At 31.8% G+C, this 26,626-nt stretch overlaps 1 protein-coding gene across 1 annotated transcript; it reads right to left on the minus strand.

Moving 5' to 3' along the window:
* Positions 1 to 12,645: 12,645 nt before the first annotated feature.
* Positions 12,646 to 24,775, minus strand: LOC127710582 (NTR domain-containing protein-like). Its single transcript, XM_052216531.1, has 5 exons — positions 24,665 to 24,775; positions 18,404 to 18,528; positions 17,177 to 17,259; positions 15,190 to 15,283; positions 12,646 to 12,842 (listed from the first exon to the last, which is right to left on the minus strand). The coding sequence occupies exons 2-5, from the start codon at positions 18,519 to 18,521 to the stop codon at positions 12,715 to 12,717; spliced, it is 423 nt and encodes a 140-aa protein (XP_052072491.1). The 5' UTR covers positions 18,522 to 18,528; positions 24,665 to 24,775; the 3' UTR covers positions 12,646 to 12,714.
* Between the last annotated feature and the right edge of the window lie 1,851 nt (positions 24,776 to 26,626).

The following is a 26,626-nucleotide window of genomic DNA, read 5'->3' on the forward strand; positions in this document are numbered from 1 at the left end:
CAGTACTTTATGAGAAAACACAAAAGGCGCAACACAAGTCTATGGGATTCATTAAAAAAAAAGAACACGTTGTGTACATATAATGACTACATTCCAATATATAATGATATGTTTGAAACTTAATCTTTGGGGCGACAGATAATACGGTAAAATAAAAGTTTTTTTCCCTCGAAACCGTTCATTTTGTTAATTATTCATTTACATTGATCGTGAAAGATCGGGCAACGCAGTATCTCGATCGTGAAAGAAAATGCGTGACCAGACAGACGCAATACGTTTGTGCTTGTTTTACCTGTAGCACTAAAGGACATTTGCGCTTTTAACTTTGATACACCTGAACAAAATTGACAAGACATTTGCGCTTTTTAACTATAATAGTTGTATACATGTAATCTTTAGAAAATGTCATAAAAAGATGTTCACATATTCATTTAAAGTTCATCTGAACAAACGAGAAATTCAGAAAAAATATTCGGGTAAACCAGACATACTATAAAGAATATAGTATACGTTTCTGGGGGAGCATTAGATTTTGGCGCATTTGAGGATTAATTTCTGTTTACGTTTGCGCACAGCCGTTTCTTACATATGCATTTTACATTATTTCAGAGTAAATAGCATTCTGTTTCATTAATTCAGTTGGTAAAATTGCTATAAGACACACACATAGAGTTTCGTTTGTAAAAACAAATCAAGGGGGGGGGAGGGGGAGGGGGGATTTGTGTACAATGGAATTACTTTCCGTATAGACAGAACACTTAGGTAAGGGAATATTCATAGAGATGCATCGTAAATAATTGCAAAGGTATTTCACCGGATTCCCTTTTTCCTCCAAGTCTTTGGGCATTCAGCATAATTCAAGCGAACTACGTTTATTTTTGAACATGCTACGATGTGTGAAATTAGTACTTTTAATCTTTAGATTTACAATTTTTCTGCATTTTTAACTGTATATTGTTCCAGGACTAAGTGTGTGTACGTAATAAAACGGACTTATCCTGCTTGAAATTACTAGTTAGATAAATAAATAAGTATAATCTACCCTATTTACCTGAGTTTACTTCTAAAAGAATGCGCGCAAAGGTAATCAAAAGCTGTGCGCAAACGTAATGATTTCTGCGCGGAAATGTAATGGTAGTGCGCGCAAGTGAACTGTACCGGTAAACGATAGAGGAAACGAAACTTGTATGGATGGAACAATTAAATTTTTTTAATTAGCTTCCTTATTAGTGGATTAAAATTGGAAACTATTTTTCTATATATATATATATATATATATACACGAGTCTAAGATTAAACTATCAAATAGTACACATAAAGACTATTTTTCAATGCAGTAAAATTCTTGTTTCCACCTTTCTTGGAAATGAATCAGACTCCGTATGAGGAACTGCGTACCTTGTATGAACACCCGAGTTACCGCTCCCGCTAAAAAATTTGTGTGTTTGTTTCGGGGGCTAAATGCTGTTTTAAATTATGTGGAAAGTATGTTGTTTGTTTGGTTTTTTTTTTCTTTTCTGTAATTCGATCTTAAGTATTGTCAAGTGTTTTTCGACTTTCTGTCATGCATAACAAAATTTGCCCATGTAAAAACTATATCATATGACCTATTTATATGCGACAATGCAGATCATATAAACATTTTACTAATTTAAGATTCGACAAATATATGTTTGAGAGACTAAAATCTGTCCTGTATAGGCGGTACAACGTAATCTGAATATCTCAATTCACGAGAGATTTTCAGACCAGATACTTCCTCATTATACAAAAAAATCATAATCTTGGACATTTCATCTCATGATCATATGTTCCTTTTTCATAGTGAGGTAACATAATCTCGAACGTTCATGATACAACTCATATCCCATGTTATTCATCTTTACATCGAGTTAAATTGCGACAACAATTAACATGTAAAGCATGTAAAATCCTACCAAATAAAAATCAAGACTTGAAGCAGGTGACATCAATTCTGCTTTCATTAGGATTATTGAACATGTTGAAGATGTTTTAGCAGGAAGCTTTTAATTTGTTTGAAATGTATGCTGATTTAAATCATCTTTTTCTTTCACATACGTTATTGATGAATTATTTTATTTATTTGTTTTATTACAAATGACAATTGTCAAATTCTCTCTTAAAGAGTGCTCTTTGTTTAGCAACTGAAATTCTCTGCCATTTATCATTCCAAAAGCAGCTATTTGTCTCATAAATAGTTTCATATCGTGACTTTTTCTTTACATTTCCTGGAACATAAATATATAACGACGTTATAAACTATAGTTTTTCCTTTCTCGTTTGATCATTAATCAATCCCTTCCCTTTTCCCCAAAATTTGACCTACCGAATTATACTTATCACTGGGTTTGTACTAACATTAGCAACACGACGGGTGCTATATGTGTAACAGGATCTGCTAACCCATCCGAAGCACCTGAGATCGCACTAAGTTTTTGGTGGGGTTTGTGTTGCTCAGTCTTTGGTTTTAATGTTGTTTTCCAAATCGATTAAACAAATACCCTTCTTTTAGTTAGTTAAAATGTTGCAAACAATGCCTTGTTCTGTTTTATATGCTTCCAATACACTGTTTTGATATTGAAAAAATAGGAATAAATAATTCAAACTGTGTGGTAAATCATTTGTAGGCTCGGAACTAAATAGTCGTTTATTGTCATATGTTACATTATCTTTTCATAAACAGTAATACCAAACGGCTTAAACTCTTATTTTATTTTTAAGGTTTAATTTAGTTGACTACACTGACGCATATTGCCTAAGCCATATTTGTCAAAACGTTTAGGAATTTGTTTATTCGTGCTCTTCAACTTCGTTTTTGTGTTAGACCTCAAACCGTTTAAATGCCACTGTTAAGTTTTATGTAGACGAAACACTCTGTATCATACTGTTAGCCTTGTATCTTTTATGCTTTTTTACAAAAGAAATTGAAATTGGCAATGTGAAACAAAATTACTTGAAATGAACTTAATACTCACCTGAAATTAAATATTCCTCCCCAACCTGTAAGTCTATTCCACATTCGGATGATTTTCTTTTAGTACGAACTTTAATTTTTTCTTTGACCTTGATCTTTTACGTTCACATGGGAAAAAGATAAGATACGAATGATAAAAATCGAGTCGATATGAATTATGACTACAAGCTTAACATCGAACTTCTACGTTTTCACTGCTCAGATAAATAATGTAGCGTATGTTTGAATCAAGATTCAAATCGCAAAATTGTGTTAAAAATCGTGTCAGTTTCGAAGCAGCGACTACTGAGCTGATGCTACCCCCTGTGACTAGCAGTGTACCAGCAACGGTTTCGACACAGTGCTAAATACATAACAAAATTTATAAATATTGCGTCCTAAGCGCTTTTCCGAATTCACTCTCACCAGGACCGCTCATTCCAGAAAATTAAAAGTAAAGGGTGTAAAAATACTAAACACGTGGAGAGATCTATGAATAAAAGGGATAGAAGAGAGAATCCACAAATCCATGTAAGGTCAAATTTGCCTGACTTTGGACCTTAGTTCTCTACGAAATGTAAAAGACAAGTAGCCACAATCCATAAGTTCGTTCTTCTTACATCTAGAGCTAAACAATAAGCGTCGGTTTAAAACTAAACATTAAGTCGACAAAAGAGATGATTTCAATTTACTATTGTGAGATTTTCATTTTTGTTTAGCTAATTTCAGCAGCAGTTACCCATGGAGTAGATATCTTCCACTTTATTCTTGATGCAAGGGTTTGCCTTTCTATATGTGATATTCCTGATAGCCGGTATTGCTTACAAGGAATTTATTACATCAAGTGTTCCAAATGGTAACGTCTTTCATTTCAAAGGTTTAAAATACCAATGATTTAGTTATCTGTAAATGAACATCTATACCACAAATAACGATGGTTATGTTCAACCTGTCCTGGCAAATTCTTCCCTCTTTACATTGATTTGGACTTTTTTGGCAGTTTTCTCTGGATATCATTTATTGAAAGAAGTTTGAACCACTTAAAAAAATAAACAAGACTAAGATTAAAAAGTATTTGAACTAGAAACAAACGGTCATATCACTGATGTTATATAAAAAAGGTGCACATCAATATCAACAAGAACAAAAAAAAAAAAGAAAACGAAAAATCGGCTGTTCAGGAACTTAAACTCGTAACGTCATGATAACATTCAACATTATAACTATCATTTATGTACTACCTTAAAATTATAATTGACTTCCACTGTGTATTCAATTTGATGTCTGTTTAAGAACTTCCTGCTTGTGACTTTTCCTCGAGTTACTTTAATTTAGAATTCGAATGAAAGTATTGAAATGATTTCGGCAAAAATATATTGTTTGCAAATACATATAAGCGATAGCAGAAATAATAAAATGCTCGGAAATATAGGTCAACCTTATTTCTCTTTTCAAAATTAACATAACTAAATAGTCTGATGTATTCAGAGTTTTACATGTTTTATAATAACGAAAAGGTACAATTAAAGTATGAAAATGTTTTTATGGCATGTTTTCCATCCTTTGCTTCAACTTTTCCTTTGAAACATCCTTGTGTTGGATCATATCTAAACAGCTATATGTAGATGATAGTGGTTCATGAAATTAAGAAATAAAAATCAATAGTGAGTGGTTAAGTGGTTGGTAAAAAATGCGTTTCAATTTATAATACAAATAGGTTTACAACAGGAAAAGTTGGTCACACAAAACAAAAAGATAACGACAATCCGATGTTCAAGTTAGAATATGGGTATAAAATATAGAAACGATAACATTTTATGATATAACATTATTAACGGTACGAATTTTATTGCACAGATGTGCATTTCTACAATAAATATCTGTTCAGTAATGCTCGAGGCCGAAATATTTGAAAAACCAACCTAATATAAAAATATTGAGGAGATGACAAAACCAATAAGGAACGAACGTTTAGTCAAATCCGGACAAGTTAAACAGGGCTTTTGATAAGGGAGACATACTTCTTGATTTAATGCAATTTCAAATTTTTTTTGTTCCAAGTTTACGACAGAGGATCTAGCTTGGGAGACATTTGTGCTCACATGCAACGTGTCAACCCCAACCGCACTTTGTACTTGAACATTGACATGCACTCGTTTTGAGATACCTGATGTCTAATTTTTACTGTGATTTACAGTAAAAACCCTTATATGGAAACCTCGGAAACTTTATACTACCAACACCAGACTCCTCCAAACAGAAAGTTGTTCTATATACATAATGAAGTTTTCTTTCAAATCGAAATTGGTTTATCAGCTAGATCTGTATTAATTTATTAGCTCACCGTAAGTAGGTTCACAAAACTTCTGTGTATTTGTTTTAAGAACACATTTGCATCCGTACGTCTCATAAATGAAATTCATCAGCACAAGAAAAAAGATAGCATCTAGTGTATACTTCATTTTTAGTCTGAAAGAAGATTACTATTTGTATTCTAATAACGAGGCTGTCATTTCTATGCATAATCGTTTTGTTAACTACACTTTAAATCAGTTTAAATCAGCAGTCATAGTAAATAAAAAATGTATACACATAAAAACATTTTCGAGACAAGAAAAGTAAGATTTAGGTCAACCATAACATATTACATGATACAGTTATTCTACACTCAGAATAACAATTTCATAACTACTTTAGTTAACATATCTTACAAAGACAACGAAGATTTGACTCAAGTTTATCGTTTCAACTCGGTCAAAACCTGCTTAAATTACAATACGAATAAAAAACAGATGATTTTAGGTACATAATTTATGTCGTTAAAACATAGGCACCCAAACAAAACGCAACACAAATTAAAGATATTTTTTGACATTTAGAGGTTCCACTTCCAGAGCACCAGAGTTTACCCCCGTTTTTGTTAGGTTGCTTATTGTCCAATATTCTGTGCTTTTTATAGGGATTTTGGACTGTTGGTTGTCTTTGTGTCTTTTCCCTGTGTAACTTCTGCCTCTCTTTTTAATATGAGCAACTAGTATCCGTAAAGCTTGTCCTACATATAACAACATTCTAATCGAATGTTTCTAGTGTTATAAAACAGTTTTATCTTACCTTTCGAAAGCATGAGATATTTTCAATGAATTCGTTTAACTAATTACAAATGAACAGGATATTGTAATATTTCCTCCCCATTCACTTTTACTGATAACACCTTTAGACGACGTAGTTCCTTCACTATGAATTAATTATTGTCAAAAATACATTATTTGTTAGATACATTTGTTATTTATAATAAAAAATCTTCTAAAAATATGAAGTTGTCTAGTAAAATCTAAAGGTTATTTCCCCAATTTAATGATATCCTAATGATCTGACAGGTCATCTATCTTGTTTATCCTACATCGTATATGTAGAAGTATATTTCGGACGTAAACACATGTCACAGGTAATTCAATATTAATGTATTACATAAATAGCGAGTGGAATAAAACAAATACATTTTTTGTTAAACCTTGTTAATTTATTTACTCTCAACATTCAATGCTTTTTTGAATCATAATGTATAAAAGATAATCTAAAAAAATAATTCAGTCATGCCTAAGTCTAAAACAAAGCTTTAAAAAAGTGACATTATACATGTTATATATTACAGAATGTTGTATGTGTTTAAAGCAGGATTGGTACCTATGAACATGCTTCTTGGTATATGCTACAACTTAATCACTTGTTCAGATCCCAACATTTAAACTGTTTACATGGTACATATAGTAAAGATACAGCGCATCGCAATATTTGATTTAACATAACTTTCAGAAAATGAGACAAAAAAAAAGAATTTCATATTGTTTATTTACAATCGCACTTAGTAAAAGGCACTGGATGAGATGTTCACATACCTGCTATATTTTGAGGCTTACAGTCTTTGCCCATTTGCGTGCCTTGCAAGAAGCAGAAAATAATTATATATAAAAATATTGGAATTTACCGACTTCCCACAGTTGTTGCAAATTCTGTTCATATGTTTTTTATAATGTCCCCGTTAATTGCTGGCTTATATACTAAAATGAAATAGTTTCGAGTTTCCTACAGGAACGTCTTGTAATTGTACAACAGTAAGTACACGATAACCTAATGTAAATTAAGACAAGTTAAGTAAAATTTTAGTTTATCGTTTTCAATCTTAATCTGAATTACTATATATTGAATTTAAAAGAAAACTGATACTAAATTATGTTGAATCAGAAATATGGATAACCTTTCTATGTGAAGATGTTCAAAGCTCAACTTGCTTTTATATTTCAATTTCTATAAATGGCTGAGCGTTCCAAAAAAAGTTCTCAATATTTTTAGTTTCTTTTGTAACATCATCTTTGTATCTCCATACACCTCAGAAATAAACTTTTTTTTTATCGTTGCCTATCATGCTTATTTTCAATGTTCCGCCTGAAAAGAAATTTCTCATATAACACTTAACAAAGTGTGCTATGATACCATGAACACGTTTAATTGGTTATTCTGGAATGTGATATTAATACGCGACGGTTCATGTGATATTTGATAGGTCCATGACTACATAAAATGTACTAACAAATGTCACGAACATCTAGCCTTACATCCGTTGCAACTGAGATAAATAAAACCATTAAACTTTACTTAAATTATTTTCTATTTGTCATTCTTTTACATTCTGAAGAGTTTCAAAGGCCTCAACACGTCTGATATTTACACATTGTACATAAGGCATACCTATGACTTCAAGCTGCTAAGGTGTACATGTATATAGACAAAAGCAACAGTTCACAGAATATTTCTTTCATGATATTTCTACACCTAGATAATGATTGACATTTCTTGTTTAGCATGCATTAGAATGGAAATAACAATATTCCATGCAAGGTAAAGCTCAACAAACAGTACAGTGATATTGCAAAGGACTTTGAGCACCTTTTCAACTACACAAATGGTAGTACCATGCGTGGTTGGCAAAGTAGACTAGACGCATATATTGTTTATATACAATAAATAGGTTTAACAACGAGTTAGAATTGGATATCGCTTGCTAACAACATTTTACATCTGATTTCTATAATAAAATTAAAGGCATTTCGATATGAAGCGATATATAATTTACTCTCGTTATGAAAATAATACAGTAAATTCAGAAATTATTGCGAGGATTTTATTAATGCGACAATTGCGACTAGACGAGTATCGCAATAATAAGAAACTGAAACATAGATTTGTATGCAGATTTTTAAAAAATGTCACAACAATTAAAAAATCGCAGTTTTGTGCATTCTTGCAAAATCGCAATAATAAATGCACGCAATAATTTCTAAAATACTAGTAATCAGCACGTGCCTAATGATAGTCACTATTGTTGGTTTCATGGTAGTTCTGAATGAAGACTTGTATAGCGGTCATACTGGGTAGCAAAGACGAAGGAATGATTAAAGTCATTGTTTTACTCCTGAATCCATAATGTGCTTATAATGCTATAGAAAAGAAGCTGAAACAAGACCTATATTATTGAGATCTTATCTGTATTTTGAGCATATAAGTAACGGCATACCCTTCAGTTTGAGAGTTTTCGTTCTTATAACGTCATGCTTTGGCATGACGTTAATACACTAATTTCATTCATGGAATTTCGCGAAATTTTCTGTTACTATAATTTTATAAATTTTCTAAGATTTGATGAATAACTCTTTTTGTTATGCATTACATTATAGAATTAACAGTTTTGTATTTTTTCAATTTCAATTTTCACACAGCGAAATCGACAAGGTGTTTGAACATAAGTTACAATACATTTGAATTTACATATAAGGTAAATTGTAACAGATGGAGCTATATGTACATCCATGCATGGGTCTTAATATAGATATATCTAGAATTGCTTCAGGTTGTTGTTTACAAAGTGAAAGCCGCACGTCTTAATAACATTTATGTGCTATGTTAGAAGTCGCATTATCACAATAAAAGAAACGAGGATTGAATTGTCACAAAATGTATTCCTAAGCGGTCAATCAAGTCATTATACTTTCAGTAAAACGTTCGAATGGATGACTTCAACTTTGCCATTAGAAAACCAGAACTCATTTGACAATTGACAATACTTACATTATAATGTAAAATCAGATAAAGTGCTACCAAGAATATCCATTTTTTAACGCTTATTTGTGAAACATATAGTACCATATCTCATTCCCTTAATGTTAACATGATTATAACATAATCAAAATAAGACAAGTCAATGTATATGTTTTGGAAGACAGGAACAAGTTGAAATAATTGTAAAAACTTTTTCATCAAAATCGAAAAAAAAATATTATTGGACTATCAAGCTTAGATGCCCCTCTTATAACATTTTTTTTACCATTCAGTATTCCTATATTTGAAGATAGGTCTTCCGATCTGCACTAACAATTAAATTTTAGTCTTAAACGGTCATTTTGATGTTAAGCTCATCTGAAAAGTCTGAACAATAGATTCATAAGTCATTTTCTGTCTTTCAGTCAATTTCCAGACCTATCCACAGCGGTAAATTATAGTTCTTTTCAGACAAATCGCTTGCAGTCAATTCAGTACTGTTCGTAGATTTTTTCGACAATTGGTAAGATATTGAAATGTACAGCTGAATAACAGTTACCTGATTCACTGCAAGCAAATTGTCTGAATTTTGTATAGACTTTAATGCATATGAGAAATGTTATGAGTGTCTGAACGACTAAAGATCAAACTAACCATTTTAGGGCAATTTGGCTTACTAGTGATTGCCAGTGAGGTTTCTTGTAAATAATTAATAAACAAAAAAGAAAAAAAAACGTATAAATGAGATAGCATTTGATAACGATTTAGTGCGTTTCCTATTGTTGCATGAACAATAAACTCATCATAGATACCAGGATTGAAATTTTGTATTTGCGCCAGACGCGCGTTTCGTCTACAAAAGACTCATCAGTGACGCTCGAATTAAAAACAGTTAAAAAAGCCAAATAAAGTACGAAGTTGAAGAGCATTGAGGACCAAAAATTCCTAAAAGTTTTGCCAAACACAGCTAAGGTAATCTATTTCTGACGTAGAAAAGCCTTAGTATTTCAAAATTTCAAAGTTTTGTAAACAGTTAATTTATAATTATGACCATATTAATGATAATTCATGTCAACACAGAAGTGCTGAATGCACACTTTCATATAGAATCGTTTAGTCTTTGTAATTTTGTGTTTTACCATTACCAGATCGAACGAACAATATGAAATAAAAATCAAATAGACTGAACAAAAAGCTTCACGTGACGATTAATGGGTAAAATAAAATGAAAAGATGCATAATGTTTCTCTGATTGTCGCTAACCGTACCTCAAACCAAACCCTTTGGATGAAAGAAGAAAAAATATTGAGTTTCATGTTGTTGCATGAACAATGCATATTTTAACATTAAATCGTATAGTCTTTGTACTTTGTATTATCAGAGTCCCGCCAACGAAGGTGTTTTTTGTTTTAAAATTTTATTTGACATCACCCTTTGTGGGAAAAAAAAATTTTGGGAAATGAAAATTCGGGTGTTGTACTAACGTTTGAAAATTGTTATTTTTCCTACAAAATGCAGAACTTTGCAATTAATAGTAATGTGCTCAAAATGATTTGTTTTCAAGAGAAATAGATTAGCCGTACTATCAGCAGGTATAAAATCCTTCCTCCCACGGAAAATCAACTGGTAGTTCCATATGGTTAATTAAATTTATACTTGTTTGTAGGTTAACAATTTTTTTAGTTTTTGTGATCAAAATACGTAAATAACTTTCATAATATTATCATAATTACAGTTCTTAGGTCTTTCGACCTGTGAAAAAAAAAAAAACAAAAAAAAACTATTGATTTTGTTGTGCTTATATGTTTTTCTTCTGTTGCAAAATGAGATAAAAGATACGTTTGGTCTAAAACAATCCAATGACATAGGAGTGAAATGTCATAAGTTCAATCTAAGGTTAATTGATAATTACTTCAATATTATATATGATAAAGTCAATTGGTTTTTTTGGAAAATATTGGATCACATATGAACTTGCGGTATAAACTGTCCGTTCCTAGATTTAGATATTTCAGTTTTACACGGGAAACTCCACACTAGAATTTACGACAAAAGAGACAATTTTTCGTTCCGTATTGTTTATTTTCCTTAATGGACGGTGATGTTTCTTTGGCACCATATTACAGTGTTTATATATCACAACTCGGTCGCTATAGCGTGTCTGTTCGTTGCCACAAATATCTTAAAACCTTAAATTCTTCAATAGATATAAAGATTTGGTTTTGAAGTTTGGTTGTACGTGTAGAAAACTTATTTCAAACGAGAGAGCACATCCTCATTTATACGGAGATGTTGTTTACCGTGCACGGAAATTCAAAAACGATCTTGGTAAACTTATCGATCCTTTAAATAAACTTATTCTAAAAGGTTACCAATTCAACACTGTCATTAGATCTTTGAATATTGTTTTTATTGGTATTAATATTGATTTTGTATCAGTAAATTAAAAGCAAATCAAATATTATTGTTATATACATATGCACATTCATGGCTCTACAATCTGTCGATACCTGTATCTTGGTATTGCACAAGGTCATGTTTTTCTCTGACTGTTTATGACGTCTTTACACTAAATCCATTGGATGTTGGATGTGTACTGATTGATAATTTAGTCTTTGATGCATGTTTTTTTTTATTAGGCTGTTAGGATGTACAAGTACCTGGCCACGTCCACTCTGTGTTTTTGTTAGATGTATTTTTATTTGTATCCATCTGATGTGTTAAGCCTTTTTCAACTGATTTTTATAGTTTGGTCTTATGTTGTACTGTTTCACCACTGTCCCAGGTTAGGGGGACGGTTGGACGCCCGCTAACATGTTTAACCCTGCCACATTCTGTATGTCTGTGTCTGTTCCAAGTCCAGTGGTTGTCGTTTATTGCTATGTTACATATTTGTTTTTTGTTAATAAATTAGGCCGTTAGTTTTCTCGTTTGAATTGTTTTACATAGCTTTAATAGCTGACTATACGGTATGGGCTTTGCTCAATGTTGAAGGCCGTACAATGACCTATTGTTGTTTATTTCTGTATCATTTGGTCTCTTGTGAAGAGTTGTCTCATTGACAATCATACCACATCTTCTTTTTTATATTGAAAAATGTTAACCAGAAGTGACTTTGAGTAAACCGGAGGTAGCCAATTTTACAATTTTTTAGTACCCGGAAACCATATATGTTTTTAGTTGGCATCCATAAACCGAGAAATTGAGACCAGAAGTGGCCTTTTAAAATCGTAAATAGCTAATTATCTCCCTTATTTCAGGCGAGTTATATAAAAACGATTTGTTTTGGAATCAGTGTAAATACAGTTATCAAATTTGACCGGAACTATAATTTGAATGTTCATTTTTAAATTATAAATATACCGGATATTTTTTTTATGTGGAAGAAGCTAAATTGATTACTGTAAATGAACAACTTAGATCATTCAGAAAATAATAGTCTACGAATTATCGGAGTAACCTGCTATATCCAATCAAATGACTTGAAGAATCCAACCGGTAACATACATTTGACAAATAATACTTACCGTAAAATCATTGATTTTATCACAAATGAACACTTTTTTGAATAATTCTTTTATTTGGCCTGACTTTGTGTTATATGTTATTATAGCATTAGACAGAAACCACTTATAACGTCTTTATGACTAACAATTATTAAATTGTCCACTTAATAGCTTTCGTCGTGTATCAGACTTAATATTCTGCCATCTCTGATTCCACAGGCAACTATTTGTTCGGTATGTTACTCCATATCTGTTCTTAGTAACAGTTCCTGAAATATGAACACATTATGCAATTATACATTTATGTTACTTGTTCCGCCGTGTTTTTCTTATGTTTGATAAATACACACCTCAATTCGTTTAAAATCGCTCTCCTAACTCCGATCAAGATTATCTTTCTTGTTACAATTGTTCTGTATTTTTATATGTTAAGCATATTGTTAAACCTGAAACAAATGCTTGGCAACAACCTCTGTAACATGTTCCGGAGCCATTCGTGATTACAATATAAAATAAGGAGATGTGGTATGATGTTCAATAAGACAACTAGCCATAGATTAAAATGACGCACATTTGAGCAGCTATAGGTCACCGAAGGTCATTAACATAGATCAAAACCAATAACGAATAGTAAGCTGTTAAAGACCTCGACATGAACAAATGTTAAACAATTCAAAGAGAAAAATCATGGGTCTTATTTATGACAATCAATTTGCAAAAAATAAATATGATCGAGATAAAGCAACCAAAGACAACCTCTAACTTGCAATAGGCTCCTGACTTGGATATAGAATGTGATAGGGTTAAACAAGATTATAAGCGCCCAAGTCACCCCTTACACTTTGTAACAGCACAGCCAATATGAATAACTGTAAAAATCAGTTGGAAATGACTGGACTCGTCAGATAAGCATGAAGCACACACATCAACTCATATACAACAACTAATTGATTGATCATTGATCGTATACTCTGCTTGCTTTATGTATCGACTAATATCTTTTTAGTATATATAAAGAGTTCATACATCCTTTTGTGAACCCTCCCCCTTATTGGCCCCGTCATCATTGCAGTAAGTCTTTGGTTCTACCTTCATTTTAGTATTAAATGATTTTACATGCTTTCAATTTAGAAATTAAGTAATGAAACACTTTAATTTAATATACACACTTGACATTTATATCGTGACATTGCACATGATATTGGTCCCCCAGTCCCCGAAAGTTGGTTGGGTAATAGAAATATAGTCACTCTTCGTTTTCTTTCGACCTGGCTGTAAAACCCTTGCCAAAGTGGGGCGTCTGTTTGGTTCTGCGGGATGTAAAACATGTACAAGTACGCAGCCACGTCCGTTCAGAATGGAGACGTTTAATCCCCCTACTCAGTAAATAGAGTTTATTGTTTAGGCATAAATCAGGCCGTTTGGCTTTTTGTTTAAACTGTTATACATTTTGTCATGCTTTTTGTGATTATTGTTGTGATCTAAGACATGGAGAAGGAAAATACTTGATACAAACCTAACGAAAATAGATAAATGAATTGTCCAGGCTATGTGAAATAACTGTTGTCCTTAAAACACAAGAAAAACTGTACCATATGTGTAGGTTATTGTCTCATCTTACAACGACGCGACAGTCAAACTAGTTACCCACATTACTGAGCTATTCTATGATGATTAACGATTTTGTAATGTTGATGAGGTTCATATATAAGATGAGAGTCATGACCTTTATTTTCGATATTGTCATAGTTTTCATAGTTTACACTGTATAAATATCAACAACATAGCACAGGTCCATTACCTATATAAATATAGAAATAAGAAGATGTGGTATGATGCCAATGAGACAACTCTCCACAAGAGACAAAATGACACAGAAAATAACAACGATAGGTCATCGTACGGTGTTCAACAATGTTTAAAACCCAGACCGCATTTTCAGCTATAAAAGGCCCCGAAATGACAAAAACAATTCACACGAGGAAACTAACGGCCTGATTTATGGACAAATTAATGAACGAAAAACAAATATGATATACAACAACAAACGCCAACAAATGAATTACAGGCTTGAGACAGGCACATACAGAATGTGGTGGGTTAAACTAGTTTAAAGGCGCGGCAACCCTAACCTGGGACAGTGGTGTAACAGTACAACATAAAAACAAACTATACAAATCAGTAGAAAAGGGCTTAACTCATCTGATCGAAACAAAACAGATATACATCTAACAGCATGGACGTGACAAGATATTTATACATCCCCACAAAAAAAGACACTAAATACAGATCTTTTAGTACTTGCAGTTACGAAAAGCTAGTTCAAAGCTAATAAAAACTTATAAAAAATCATACAAGCATCCTCACAAATGAAAATTGTATAAGCAAGTGCACAAATAAATATTTGACAATAATCACATCCACTTTAAGGAATTGCTGACTTATTATACTACCGCTATAAGCATTCGGTGAGCAAAATGTTAACGAGAAACATTACATGGAACTCTTAGTCTGATCTGAAGTTCATGTAGAAAATGAGATCAACATGTCATTGGCAGAGTTGGTAAAAAACATATAACCCCCTCCTTAGAGCAGGGATATTATCGAATTACTTACCTGAAATCAAATATTCAACTCCTTTATCTAAATTGACTCCACACGCAGCTGCACTTCTGTAAGCACGAACTTTAAGTGTATTTGGAACCTTGATCTGTAACATAAATAAGATATTAAAAAAGTCGATTTGGTATGCATGTTTTCTTTCAACTTATATACGAATTGTTTCTGATCATCACTGTCTTTGCTATTGATTTATATCTAGAACATTTTAAATTCAACGATATGATAACTACTGTGTGTGTGTCAAGTTAGAGTATTTTGGTATTAGCTAAATATTGCATATTGCTGTCATAGAAATTTGCTGCAATACATTTGACTAAATAAATTGTTGAAAAGCATATATGCAGTAAAGTTGTTTCCGTTGATGTTATATCAGTTTTTGTTGAAGTTGTTTAAAATGAAGTTGAGTTCTTTTCTCATATATTATTAGACCGTTTAGAAGAAAATAGATATCTTAACGGGTTTTAATACAAGAAAAGGGTGGCATGGCACGTATGAATTGCTTGATATCCCAAAAAGGGTGTTTGGAACCCTGCACTCAGCTCAAAATCAACAACTTACATGTAAGAGGCAAAAAAAAAAAAGAAGAGGCGAAGGATACCAAAGGGACGACCAAATAAGTCGAAAATAAACTGACAACGCCAAGGCTAAAAAAGAAAAAGACAAACAGTCAAACAACAGTTCACACAACACAACATAGAAATCGATTAGTTAACCAATGTTAAATAATCAGGAAAACATTTTGATTAAAACACCAAATGTTTTAATTTAAGTTAAGTATACACGTTTTTCTCCCGTAAACAAACACATGTGAGTGTGCGTCTCAATATATTGAGTCTATTGGGGTTTACCAAAAATGTATGTATTAATACACAGAATAAAAAAAAGAGATGTGAAGAGATTTCCAATGAATCAACTATCCACCTGAGTATTATTTGGGTTACTCAGTATGTGACGCAATGCGTAAGTCTTTTAGTATGAGATTATTTTAAATTGGAACTCATTTACAGCGCAGGTTAAAGTTGGGTTTTGACCTAACCCTACTATTTTGAAGTTACTCTCATCCTGAGTTAGAAATGGTAAGTCTTTCGTTTCTGCCTGTCTATTAATTCGAGAAATCTCTAGATAACGATATGATATCAAATTACGGAGTTAGCTCCCCGCAACTGTAAATTTCTTGTGCATTTCAACCAATTTATATCTTGAATTACCAGAAGAGGAAAAGGAAACAAATGTTATATTCGTGCACCATTTTCCAATTTGAACATAAATTAATGTCAACTTGAGTGGGTTTTTGTTTGTCATGTTATCACCACTGCCTGATTCTTAGGCAGATTGGAACTTAATTTCTACTTTATCGAGAAAATGAATAGTATGTACGGTATGTTCTTCAATCACAATATGTTTTTTTATGCGTCCCTGTTAGATTTATTTGTATGTTAGTTTAAAGTTTGTAGTCAGTTGTGTTGTATGTCTTATTGTCGCATTAAACTAGTATGTCTGTTTGGGATGCTCACCTAATTTTGTCAATATAACGGAACTATACACAACTGCCATACAAGTGGGAGGTTTAGCTAGCTATGAAACCAGGTTTTAACCTACCATTTTCTTTTGAAAATGCTTGTACCAAGTCAGGAAAATGGCAGTTGTTTTTTTGTTTGTTCCGTTGATTGATAGCGTTTGATTTTGTCAGTTTTTGTGTATTTTCCTTTTTTGAATTTGAAGTTCGACAGTTTTGTTATACCTTTTCAAATAGGTAAAATAAAATATGTATGAATTGAAAGATGTAGAAACTGATATTTTACAGACGATGTCTTGTGAACATTTTGAGGATATACATTGAATGATTGATAATCATTTTCATTTACAAATTCTTTTAACCAAACAATTGCCTTATAAATCTTCTTCTGCATGGAATATACATTAATTAAAACCCCTCTAATCCAACTGTTAAGAATATTTTAATAATCGTATTATATACTACCTTAAAATTATAATTCACTTCCACTGTGTATTCAATTTGACCTCCTTTGAGATCCCTAGTTCCTGTAACTCTTCCTCGTGAAGCTTTAAAATATAATCATAACTTATTAAATAATGGCGGCCAAAACCTGTATTGTTTGAAAATAGATAAAACTGCATGGAAGTAATTGAAACGGTAACGAATACAAGGCAGCTTAACGGTTTGTTTTTTTTTAAAATAGGATTACCGTTGAATATAGATAAAGCATTGCTTTGCAAATTTTTCTATATTTTTTTCTGTTTAATTTTCATAACAAGAAAGTGGTAACTCAACTAAACATGGAATTTAAGGTAAATTAATTAAAGAACAAAATTGTAATAATTATCATTATCAAGAACGTAATTCAAAATTAGAAAAACAGCACCTGTAGTAAAAACATAAGGACAAATAATATCGAAACTGTATCATTTAATATGATGCACATTATTAATTGGATTAAAGACGGTTTATTATAAAACACACATTTCAACTGCCTTGACATATTATCATAATGTGGTTGTTGCATTTCGTGTTTAGGAAACTCATTGAAACTCATTGATCGATTATGTCAGGAGTGCTTTACCCCCACATGAAGTAAAATACAAATTAAATGCCAAAGGTTTGCCCAATTTTGATATCCGTACGGAAAAGGTGCATATTACATGCTTTGTATTGGAAAGCTACAGTGAGTTTGAGTATCTTTGTAAATGCTAGCTCCAAATTTGATTGATGGTGAAACAGTAAAAATGGATGTATATTTAAAAAAAAACACACTTAAATTATCTTAAATTACCTCGTGCCTCCGAAGCGCTTGCCTGAATTTACTTTCAACAGGAACGCTCAAACCTAGACAATTGAAACTCGGGGAAAGCATGAATACGATGAAACATTAGGATAGTTATGACCATGAGGTACTTAAGCAGAATAACCGAATTAATCTAATGTAAACCTTACTGGTTTGTCCCGAAATAAATAAAAAAAAAAAATACCCCGATATAATAGTTTTCGAGATATCTTCATCCTGTGGTGATGCAGTGTACATGCAGTAAGTATAATGTTTAAGACGACCTTTATATTAGAAATAGACAATTAAGTATTATAGATTTTCCAACTTATTATTTGCACTTAGTGTCCTATAATTTATAGATATGCAATATATGTGAAAAATGAGAGATCTCTTTAATATCTGCAAATAAATACGGATATTACCAAATGTAGCGGTACAGAACCTTTCTTGATCTGTTCCAGGAAGACACGTACATCCATAGGCCTCTGAAATGATATTTATCAGCCCAACACAAACGATGGTCACTATCGTTAGCTTCATGGTTATTCTGAAATAAAGACCAATGTATGTTGTTCGATATATAACTGTCATTTGAAATTATATACGTCTCATAAAACATGTTTTACAAAGACGTAATCAATAACATCAGAAACGTTTGAAAATATAATAAAGACAAAAACGATTATATTTCGGTTAGCAATGATGTTTGTTGTTTACAGTAGACTAGAAGACGATTTTAGTTTTCTGTGATTGACACATGATATATCAACAATGCACAATATATATAATGCAATTGAATTGTAAGTACAAAATATAACCATCTCACCGGCACCGTTACGAAATGGGTAAATTAAAGCGACAGTAGTTCAACGATGTTCAAATTTTGTAAATCAAAGAGGCGAATACAATGAAACAAAAGCAGATGTAAGGTGAGTATATCAAATCCACGAGACAAGAACCAACAAAAACGCTAAAGATTTGAATATCTTATCGACATGGCATAATTTTTATATAAAATTTATGAACAGAAATCAATACTAAAAAGGACACAGATGAAATTTCAAATTTTTTGTCAGATGTGTAATAAATGTTTTTTTTAACAATTTTTTACACATTGCAAATATAAGGAGTTATTCGTTTATGCTTGAAGCATTGCTTTAGAAAATGATGATATAACTGTAGGGACAAGATGAGAATGGGACAAGTTATAATTTTTGGAATTTGAACAGGTTTTAACAGTGAAATACAACTCATATCATACAGGTCATATATTAAAAAAGATGGAAACAAAATTCTGATAAAACAGTGAAACACAACGTTTACCTTACCTTAGGTTATTGAATAGGGAAATGTTTCTTTGTTTGAATTATTTATTCGTTTATATATGCACTTGTGAACCGGATTTTGTAATAATTTCTTTCTATCAATCACTACGAAAACAAACTTTTATGACAGAGGTGTGTTGCTGTGCATCAATTCTTGTCAAAAAAATCTTTTTTTACCGATTTGAAATGTTAAGTTGATGGTTATTTCCCATACAGGTACATCGATATAAGGATGTATATTATACAAAAGACCGATAAACATGTTATTTTTTTTAGAACTTAACATTTCTCAGTTCCAAGCTGACGTTTCTCAGTTTCAATTTGACATTCATTAATACGACAGTACTTTACTCATGCTCAAAACTTGCAAATCCATTTAGAAGAGACAAATCAAGGTAACAAACAAAAACTGAGGGAATCGTTAGAACTCCAAAACGAAGACCTTTTGCGTCAACAGAGTAAGCTTCTCCTACTATCAATTTCTCAGTTTCAAGTTGACGTTTCTAATTTACAAGTTGCCATTTCACAGTTCCAAGTTGACATTTCTCAGTTCAAAGTTGATATTTCTAATTTACAAGTTGACATTTCTCAGTTTGCGGCTGACATTTCTCATATTCAAGTTAATATTTATCAGTTCAAACTTAACATTTTAAAAATTCCAAGTTAGAATTTCCTGTTTTTTTAAGATCTAACTGTCAACTTGATATTAAAAAAACGTAAGAAATGTCAGCTTTGAACTGAAGAATATCAACTAGCGAATTATTCATATTCATTCCGTCCTTGATTAAATCCAGACTGGTTAATTACTGTTGTGTTTGCGTTCTATTTAGTAGTGTATCTCTTGTTATACAGCTTACAAATTCTGACAAAAACTTAATCACTTTTCACTCAAATTATGAAAAAAATCCCAGCTATAGATCGGTGCAGTCCTAACCTGTTCACCAAGTTAACTTGATAACCAGTCATTTTGACAGGACAAAATTAAACCACCGACAGGTTTAGGACTGCTTTGATCGGTCCTAGGACCAAAATCAAGTCAAATTAAAAAGAAGACTTGGTCCTAGGACTGTTTTTATGACTTCCGAAAAAGTTAACTTTAGACAGGTCCGCTGCTGCAGTTAACTTCGAATTCAGTTCTGCAATAAGTTGACCTCGATATTGACTATTAAGCCAGACCTGGTCTAAAGTTAACTTATGGCCGGTCTGCTCATCACTTAGTTTACTTGTGACCAAGACCGCTTTACATCGACTGATAAAATAGTTTGAGTTATCTTTGTTTCTTGATATAAACAACACAGTACGCATATAACTTTGTTTGGAATACAAATTTGTGGGTGATCTTGCTTTAAACAAATTGAAAACGATATTGGTTACCCAGTAAAAATCAAACAGCTAACGCATTGTAATATTCATTTTATATTTCAATGAATATGAAATTATTCAAGTCATTTATAATTTATATAAAATGTATAAGCTGTTATCCGTTTTAAAATGTATCAAGCCGAGTACATTTGTAAGCCTATACACTTAGATATCAGATTAAAAGTAAAATAGCAAAAATACCGAACTCCAAAGAAAATTCAAAACGGAAAGTTCTTTTTCTAAAAAAGTTCATCGGAAGATACCAAGACCTTGTTGATAAATATTCTGTATCAACTTCACAAATAGTACATTATGGTCTTTAAGTATAGATTCTAGGTTCTGACGTTGTTTATCATCTTAATTACGTGTAATAGTGTTTTTATTTGTCTTTGTATATTTTTAACCTTTACTGTTTATTTACTCCATATTTAGTAATATACCTTTGGCGTGGCTTGGTATTTATACATCCTACCATTGCATTATTATGCCATGGTCATTTTTTGTATTCTTGTCTTTCATTTTTGCTTATGTACTTTGTCAATATAGTGTCTATTTATATATAAAAATAAGGAGATTAGGTACGATTGCCAATGAGACAACTATCCCCCAAAGTTCATGAAGTAGATGTAAGCATAACAGGCAACCGTACGGCCTTCAACAATGAGAACAATCCATATCGTATAGTCGGCTATAAAAGGCCCCGACATAAGATATATGAAACAATTCAATTGAGAAAACCAACGGCCAAATTTATAACAAAACAATTTACGAACAAAAAAATATGACCGACATGAACCAACGACAACCACTGAACTACAGGCATCTTACTTGAAACAGTCACACACAGAATGTGGTGGGGTTAAACAAGTTTGTGAGCCCTCAACCCTCCCTTAACCTGGGACAGCAACATAAGAACAAACTATACTGTTGAAAAAGGCTTAACTCATCAGATTGATACAAAACAGAACAAAACAAAAATACAGACCGGACGTCGCAGGGTATTTATCCATTCCTCATCACTTACAACAAAAAGGACACTAAGTACAGATCTGAGAGTACTCTCAGTTACTGACAGCTAGTGCAAAGCCAATAACAAATAATAAAAAAAAATCATGTATCTAAGACTAAAATATCAATCAGTACACATCCAACATCCAATGGATTTGGTGTAAAGACGTCATTAAAAGTAAGAGAAAAAAATGACCTTGTGCAATGCCAGAATAAAGCTAGCGACAAATCGTAGTTCCGTTAAAGTGCATATGTGTATAAGAAAACTATTTAGTATGATTTTAATTTACTGATAACAAAATCAATATTTATACCAATAAAAACAATATATGCCATTTTGTTTTTCTTTGTTGAAATAGTTATTCATTTTTATAGTGATTAAGATTATAACACAATTTGACTGCTCTACGCCAATTTTGACAATTTTACCTAGTATGTCTGTTTGTTTTGCTCACACATTGTTGTCAATATAATGGAATTCTATGCGACTGTCATACAAGTGATAGATTTAGCTAGCTATAAAACCAGGTTTAATCCACCATTTTGTACATGAGGAAATGCCTGTACCAAGATAGGAATATAGCAGTTGTTTTCCATTCGTTTGATGTGTTTTGATGATGTCCCTTGGAGTTCGGTATTTTGGTATTCAACTTTGTATCAAATGGCAAAATCAAAAGCTCAAACACATCAAACGAATGGAAAACAACTGTCATATTCCTGACTTGGTACAGGCATTTCCTTATGTTGAAAATGGTGGATTAAACCTAGTTGTATAGCTAGCTAAACCTCTCACTTGTATGACAGTCGCATAGAATTCTATAACATTGATAACATTGATTAACCATGTCATAAACGCAAGGAACTTTGATTATATAAAATAAACATGATAAATGAAACAAATATTGTTGTACAGTTGTTAAAATGTTTGTATTATGAAAATTATATAGCCGCACCATAAATCAATAAATTAGTTAACTCAGAATGGACTTTATAATACAAATGACAGCAATGTTTGAACACAATGACTACACAATTTTGTCTGCATCAATTTAAAATGCCCTCATTTCCTTTTTATATATAAAATTCTGAACAGACACAAACAAATAATACAAATGACAGCAATATTAGTACATTCTGACTACAAAAAGTTGTCTGAGTCAATTTATGTGCCAGCATTTTCCTTTTTTATTCAAAATACCGAATCATTACAAACAATCAGTAGTTAAAGTACTTTTCATATCTCAGGATGGTTTTTATAATAAAACTATTTGACAGCATCAACCAAAACTGACCATTTTTGCTCTATAATACGAAAATTATATAGCCGTTTCATACATTGTTAATATGCCCGCGATATCTATTAATGATTTTGCCGAACTTATATATAAAGGGTCCCATGGCTTTTCTTCGTGAATGTTTAGGGATTTTTTTACCTTACCCAGCGATTTCGCAGAATTTTTTTCTAAATTTTGATCAAAATAAAGATAAACCCGGTCCTAAATAACACATTTTTTAGGGGGAAAAATACTGACACGGAGCAATATCTTTAATGTTTTCCAGTAGTAAAATATATAAATGATATAATAACCAATCACAGACAACCAGCTATTTTTATCTCTATGTCATGGTCCCTTCATAAATGACTGCGCCAATGTGAGTTGATATGGTACAATATAACTTTGAAAACACTGCTTTCATATGAGAGATAACTCTATAGTCTATGATGAGTTTATTTGACAAGACGTATAACCGTTATAATATATTGTGGCAGAGTACCGATAAATAGATTTATAAATGTACAAAAAAAATAGCCTTGCTTAACTAAGACAAATAAATTCTTTGAAATGTTGAACTAGAACCATCATTACACTCATGTTATGATTGCATTCCTATGTATATGCTTCATTTGATTTTACATTTAAAAGTCTAACTTTGACTAATAAAAAAAGTGCAAAATACTTTATAACTTGTGGAATCTTTTGAATATTTGAACGTTGCACACTTAATGTTAATTTGAGTATGCGACAATGCCGCGCTACTTGTATTATTTTAGAGAGTCAAACAATGAATTGACTCTCTTAACTTCAGAAATGAAATAAGTTTATAAAAATTTCTGAAAGATTTACGATATTAAATTTTACTGAATGTAATATAATCTAACTTTACACTTAAAATATTAAAGGATCATCAGCTGTCAAGTTCGTTTACACCGGTGTGACCAAAATCGCATAATTTATTTATAAAATTTTACAACGTATATCTTAATTACATAAAGTCCAAAAGAAATAATTAGCAATGCATGGACCGTCTACAATGTAACAATATTTCGTACGTATTTTAGACCAGACACCACCAACTATCAACCGAAATGACATCCGAAGATTGCAGACGGTCATGAATACAAATGAAAATAGGCAGCAAGCACATGCGATAGGATTATTCTAAGTCTGCTGGATTTCATGTTATAGGTTAAAGATATATGTAAGTTATCGTTTTACTTTTATTAGATTAATTTTTTGTAGGCCGGATCAGTCAACAAAATGGTTATTCACGGTGGCTCCCTTGTTTCACTTTTCATTGTTGACATTCTTTTCTTTTTAATGAATGAACCACATAATGAACACATGTGCACAATCTCAACTAAAGGTAAAATCAAAATGTTGCATGAATAGGGATTTAAATGAGTTGAATGATTGACTTGCAAGTCAATAACATCTCAGCTATGTTCTTTCAAGCTTATTTTAACGAAATTGAACGACATTGACTTCTCGAAGGTGCATGTATAACTAATTTGTCAAACATTGTATATATCTTATAAGCTCTACTTGCTTTAGAAATAAAGTATTATTATTATCAAAGCGACATATTATTTCCATATTCTTTTATTATAAATGTTTGAAACGAAAAAAAAATATAATTCATTTTTTTTATTTTGTCTAATTCGTAGTTAACGCCCTTCTAATGAACTATTGCAATATTTAAACTCACCTGAAGAAAGACAGACGATAAAAATAATCAAGTTTATCAATTGACGGTCACTTTGCAAATGACTATGAATGCCACAAAACATACGAAAGTCATGTGACTATATTTCCAGGTGAGGTACAATATAGGATTATTACTTGATTTGACAAAGATTGAAAAAGTTGAGACCCATTTATAGTCCTCATGCCATATGAGATCACAAAAATACAGTGTATATAAAGTGCGGATACTAAAATACCATTTTCACTGTATATGCCATACATTTCTAATGTAGAATGATAAATAAACGGCCGAAAAATGTATGATTTTGGAATAAAATAATAAACAATATATCGAATGGACTGTTTTAATAAAATTGTGATATAGGCAAGAGATGCAGGCGGGTTTATATCGCACATACAGCAATCAAGGTGTGAAATAGTTACACAAATAAGTAAATATCAATAATATTTCACGAACAGAGCGTGCATGACATTAAAAAAGCAGCATTAAAGTTTTATTTTCAGAAAATATATACCTTTTAATTTATTCATTAATGTTGTATAACTTTAAACAGGTTTTGTTTTTCAGTTTGCTGAAATGGAGTTAGATCCGCTATGCTGCTTTCGTTATGCGATTCGTGTTTATTGTCAGATAATGATATAAGACTTCCGTTTTCACTGTAGGGATGATTAATTTCTATTGTATATGTGGTGCATTTTCACAGTAGGAATCTTTATCGTTTTCCTCAACTACCAACTAGAGTGTTAGTTCAGCCGACTCACTGACAAACTAAATAAAGTCAGAAGGATTTGATAATGCTTACTTTGTGAGTGAAAGTCTGATGAATTACAATAATAAATTCCGTAAAAATAAGAGCATTTATTGCTAAAAATATTCAAGTCTGTTTTTTTAATAGTTCATCAGGATATACATGATGGGTTAATTGTATCCATTCCATTGACATTTCATCATTGAAAACTGATACCTTGCATAGTTAAGCACATTGACGGCCACTGAAAACTATGCTTACGTTTTTGGTTTCGGTCTATATTTAGTATACTATACATCACATAATAATGAACCGTCATTAATGAATGCATCCTGGATAATAAAGAGCGTTCATACAACGACCTACATTTAACGCTTGATCATGTTGATTGACGTTTACGTTTTCATATCAGATTATGTTTAAATCTAAGGAGCTATACATCACATATCGATGAAACCTAATCAGTGCGTATATCGGACATAAAAGGAATACGCAATTTTGAAAATTACAATGACATATTGAGAACTGTTTAGTGTTACTAGTTTTAATTGTTCTATATCACTCGTATCTCCACCGTACAGTTGATTTTTGATGTTGCTGCGAAGTTGATAGATAGAATGTTTAAATTGTTTTCTTCATAGACTTATGGCCGTAACAGTAGGTATAACATGTTTAGGAACACACAGTTTTCTGCCTCCTGACATCATTGTTTTTTTTAAACAAGAACACCCATTATTAATTTAAACAACTACAAAAATCATTAAACACACGGTCACATTGAGTTTTCGAGTCAACATACCATGCTTTTATTTGAAGATAATTCGAGGTTGTGTTACACAGAAACTTGTTTTAAGGTCAAACTCCTAATTTCGTCATGTTTCGTTGTCTCTATAATAGTGTTTTTGTTTGGTACCGTTCATTGCAAATCTTTGCACTGTTTGTTGCGCATTGTGACAACTCAAAGCCAGTCAATATGTTAAAAATATGTACATAACATAATAATACTGGTTGACAATTTTTCAAAGCTTGTTTAATCAAGTACCGAAATTTTTAAAGCAAAATTCGTCGTAAAAATACGTTGCACTCATGGATTTTCTAGTCCCAAATATTTTCGAATCCCTAACACTAATAGCAAACTCAGGACGAAGTGTTGCATATCATTATGACCTTCGTGCGACCTTTACATCAAGATCAAAATACTAGATTTTTAGTGT

The sequence above is a fragment of the Mytilus californianus genome, unplaced genomic scaffold (assembly GCF_021869535.1).
Source record: "Mytilus californianus isolate M0D057914Y unplaced genomic scaffold, xbMytCali1.0.p SCAF_8, whole genome shotgun sequence".
Lineage (NCBI taxonomy): Eukaryota > Metazoa > Mollusca > Bivalvia > Mytilida > Mytilidae > Mytilus > Mytilus californianus.

Excerpts from the sequence above, each read along its gene's own strand:
- LOC127710582 (XM_052216531.1), bottom strand. The coding sequence starts at position 18,521 with ATGAAGCTAACGATAGTGACCATCGTTTGTGTTGGGCTGATAAATATC. Across the intron at positions 15,284-17,176 it reads AAGTGAATTATAATTTTAAG|ATCAAGGTTCCAAATACACT; the intron begins GTAGTATATAAT and ends TTTATGTTACAG. Across the intron at positions 12,843-15,189 it reads AGTTGAATATTTGATTTCAG|GAACTGTTACTAAGAACAGA; the intron begins GTAAGTAATTCG and ends TTCATATTTCAG.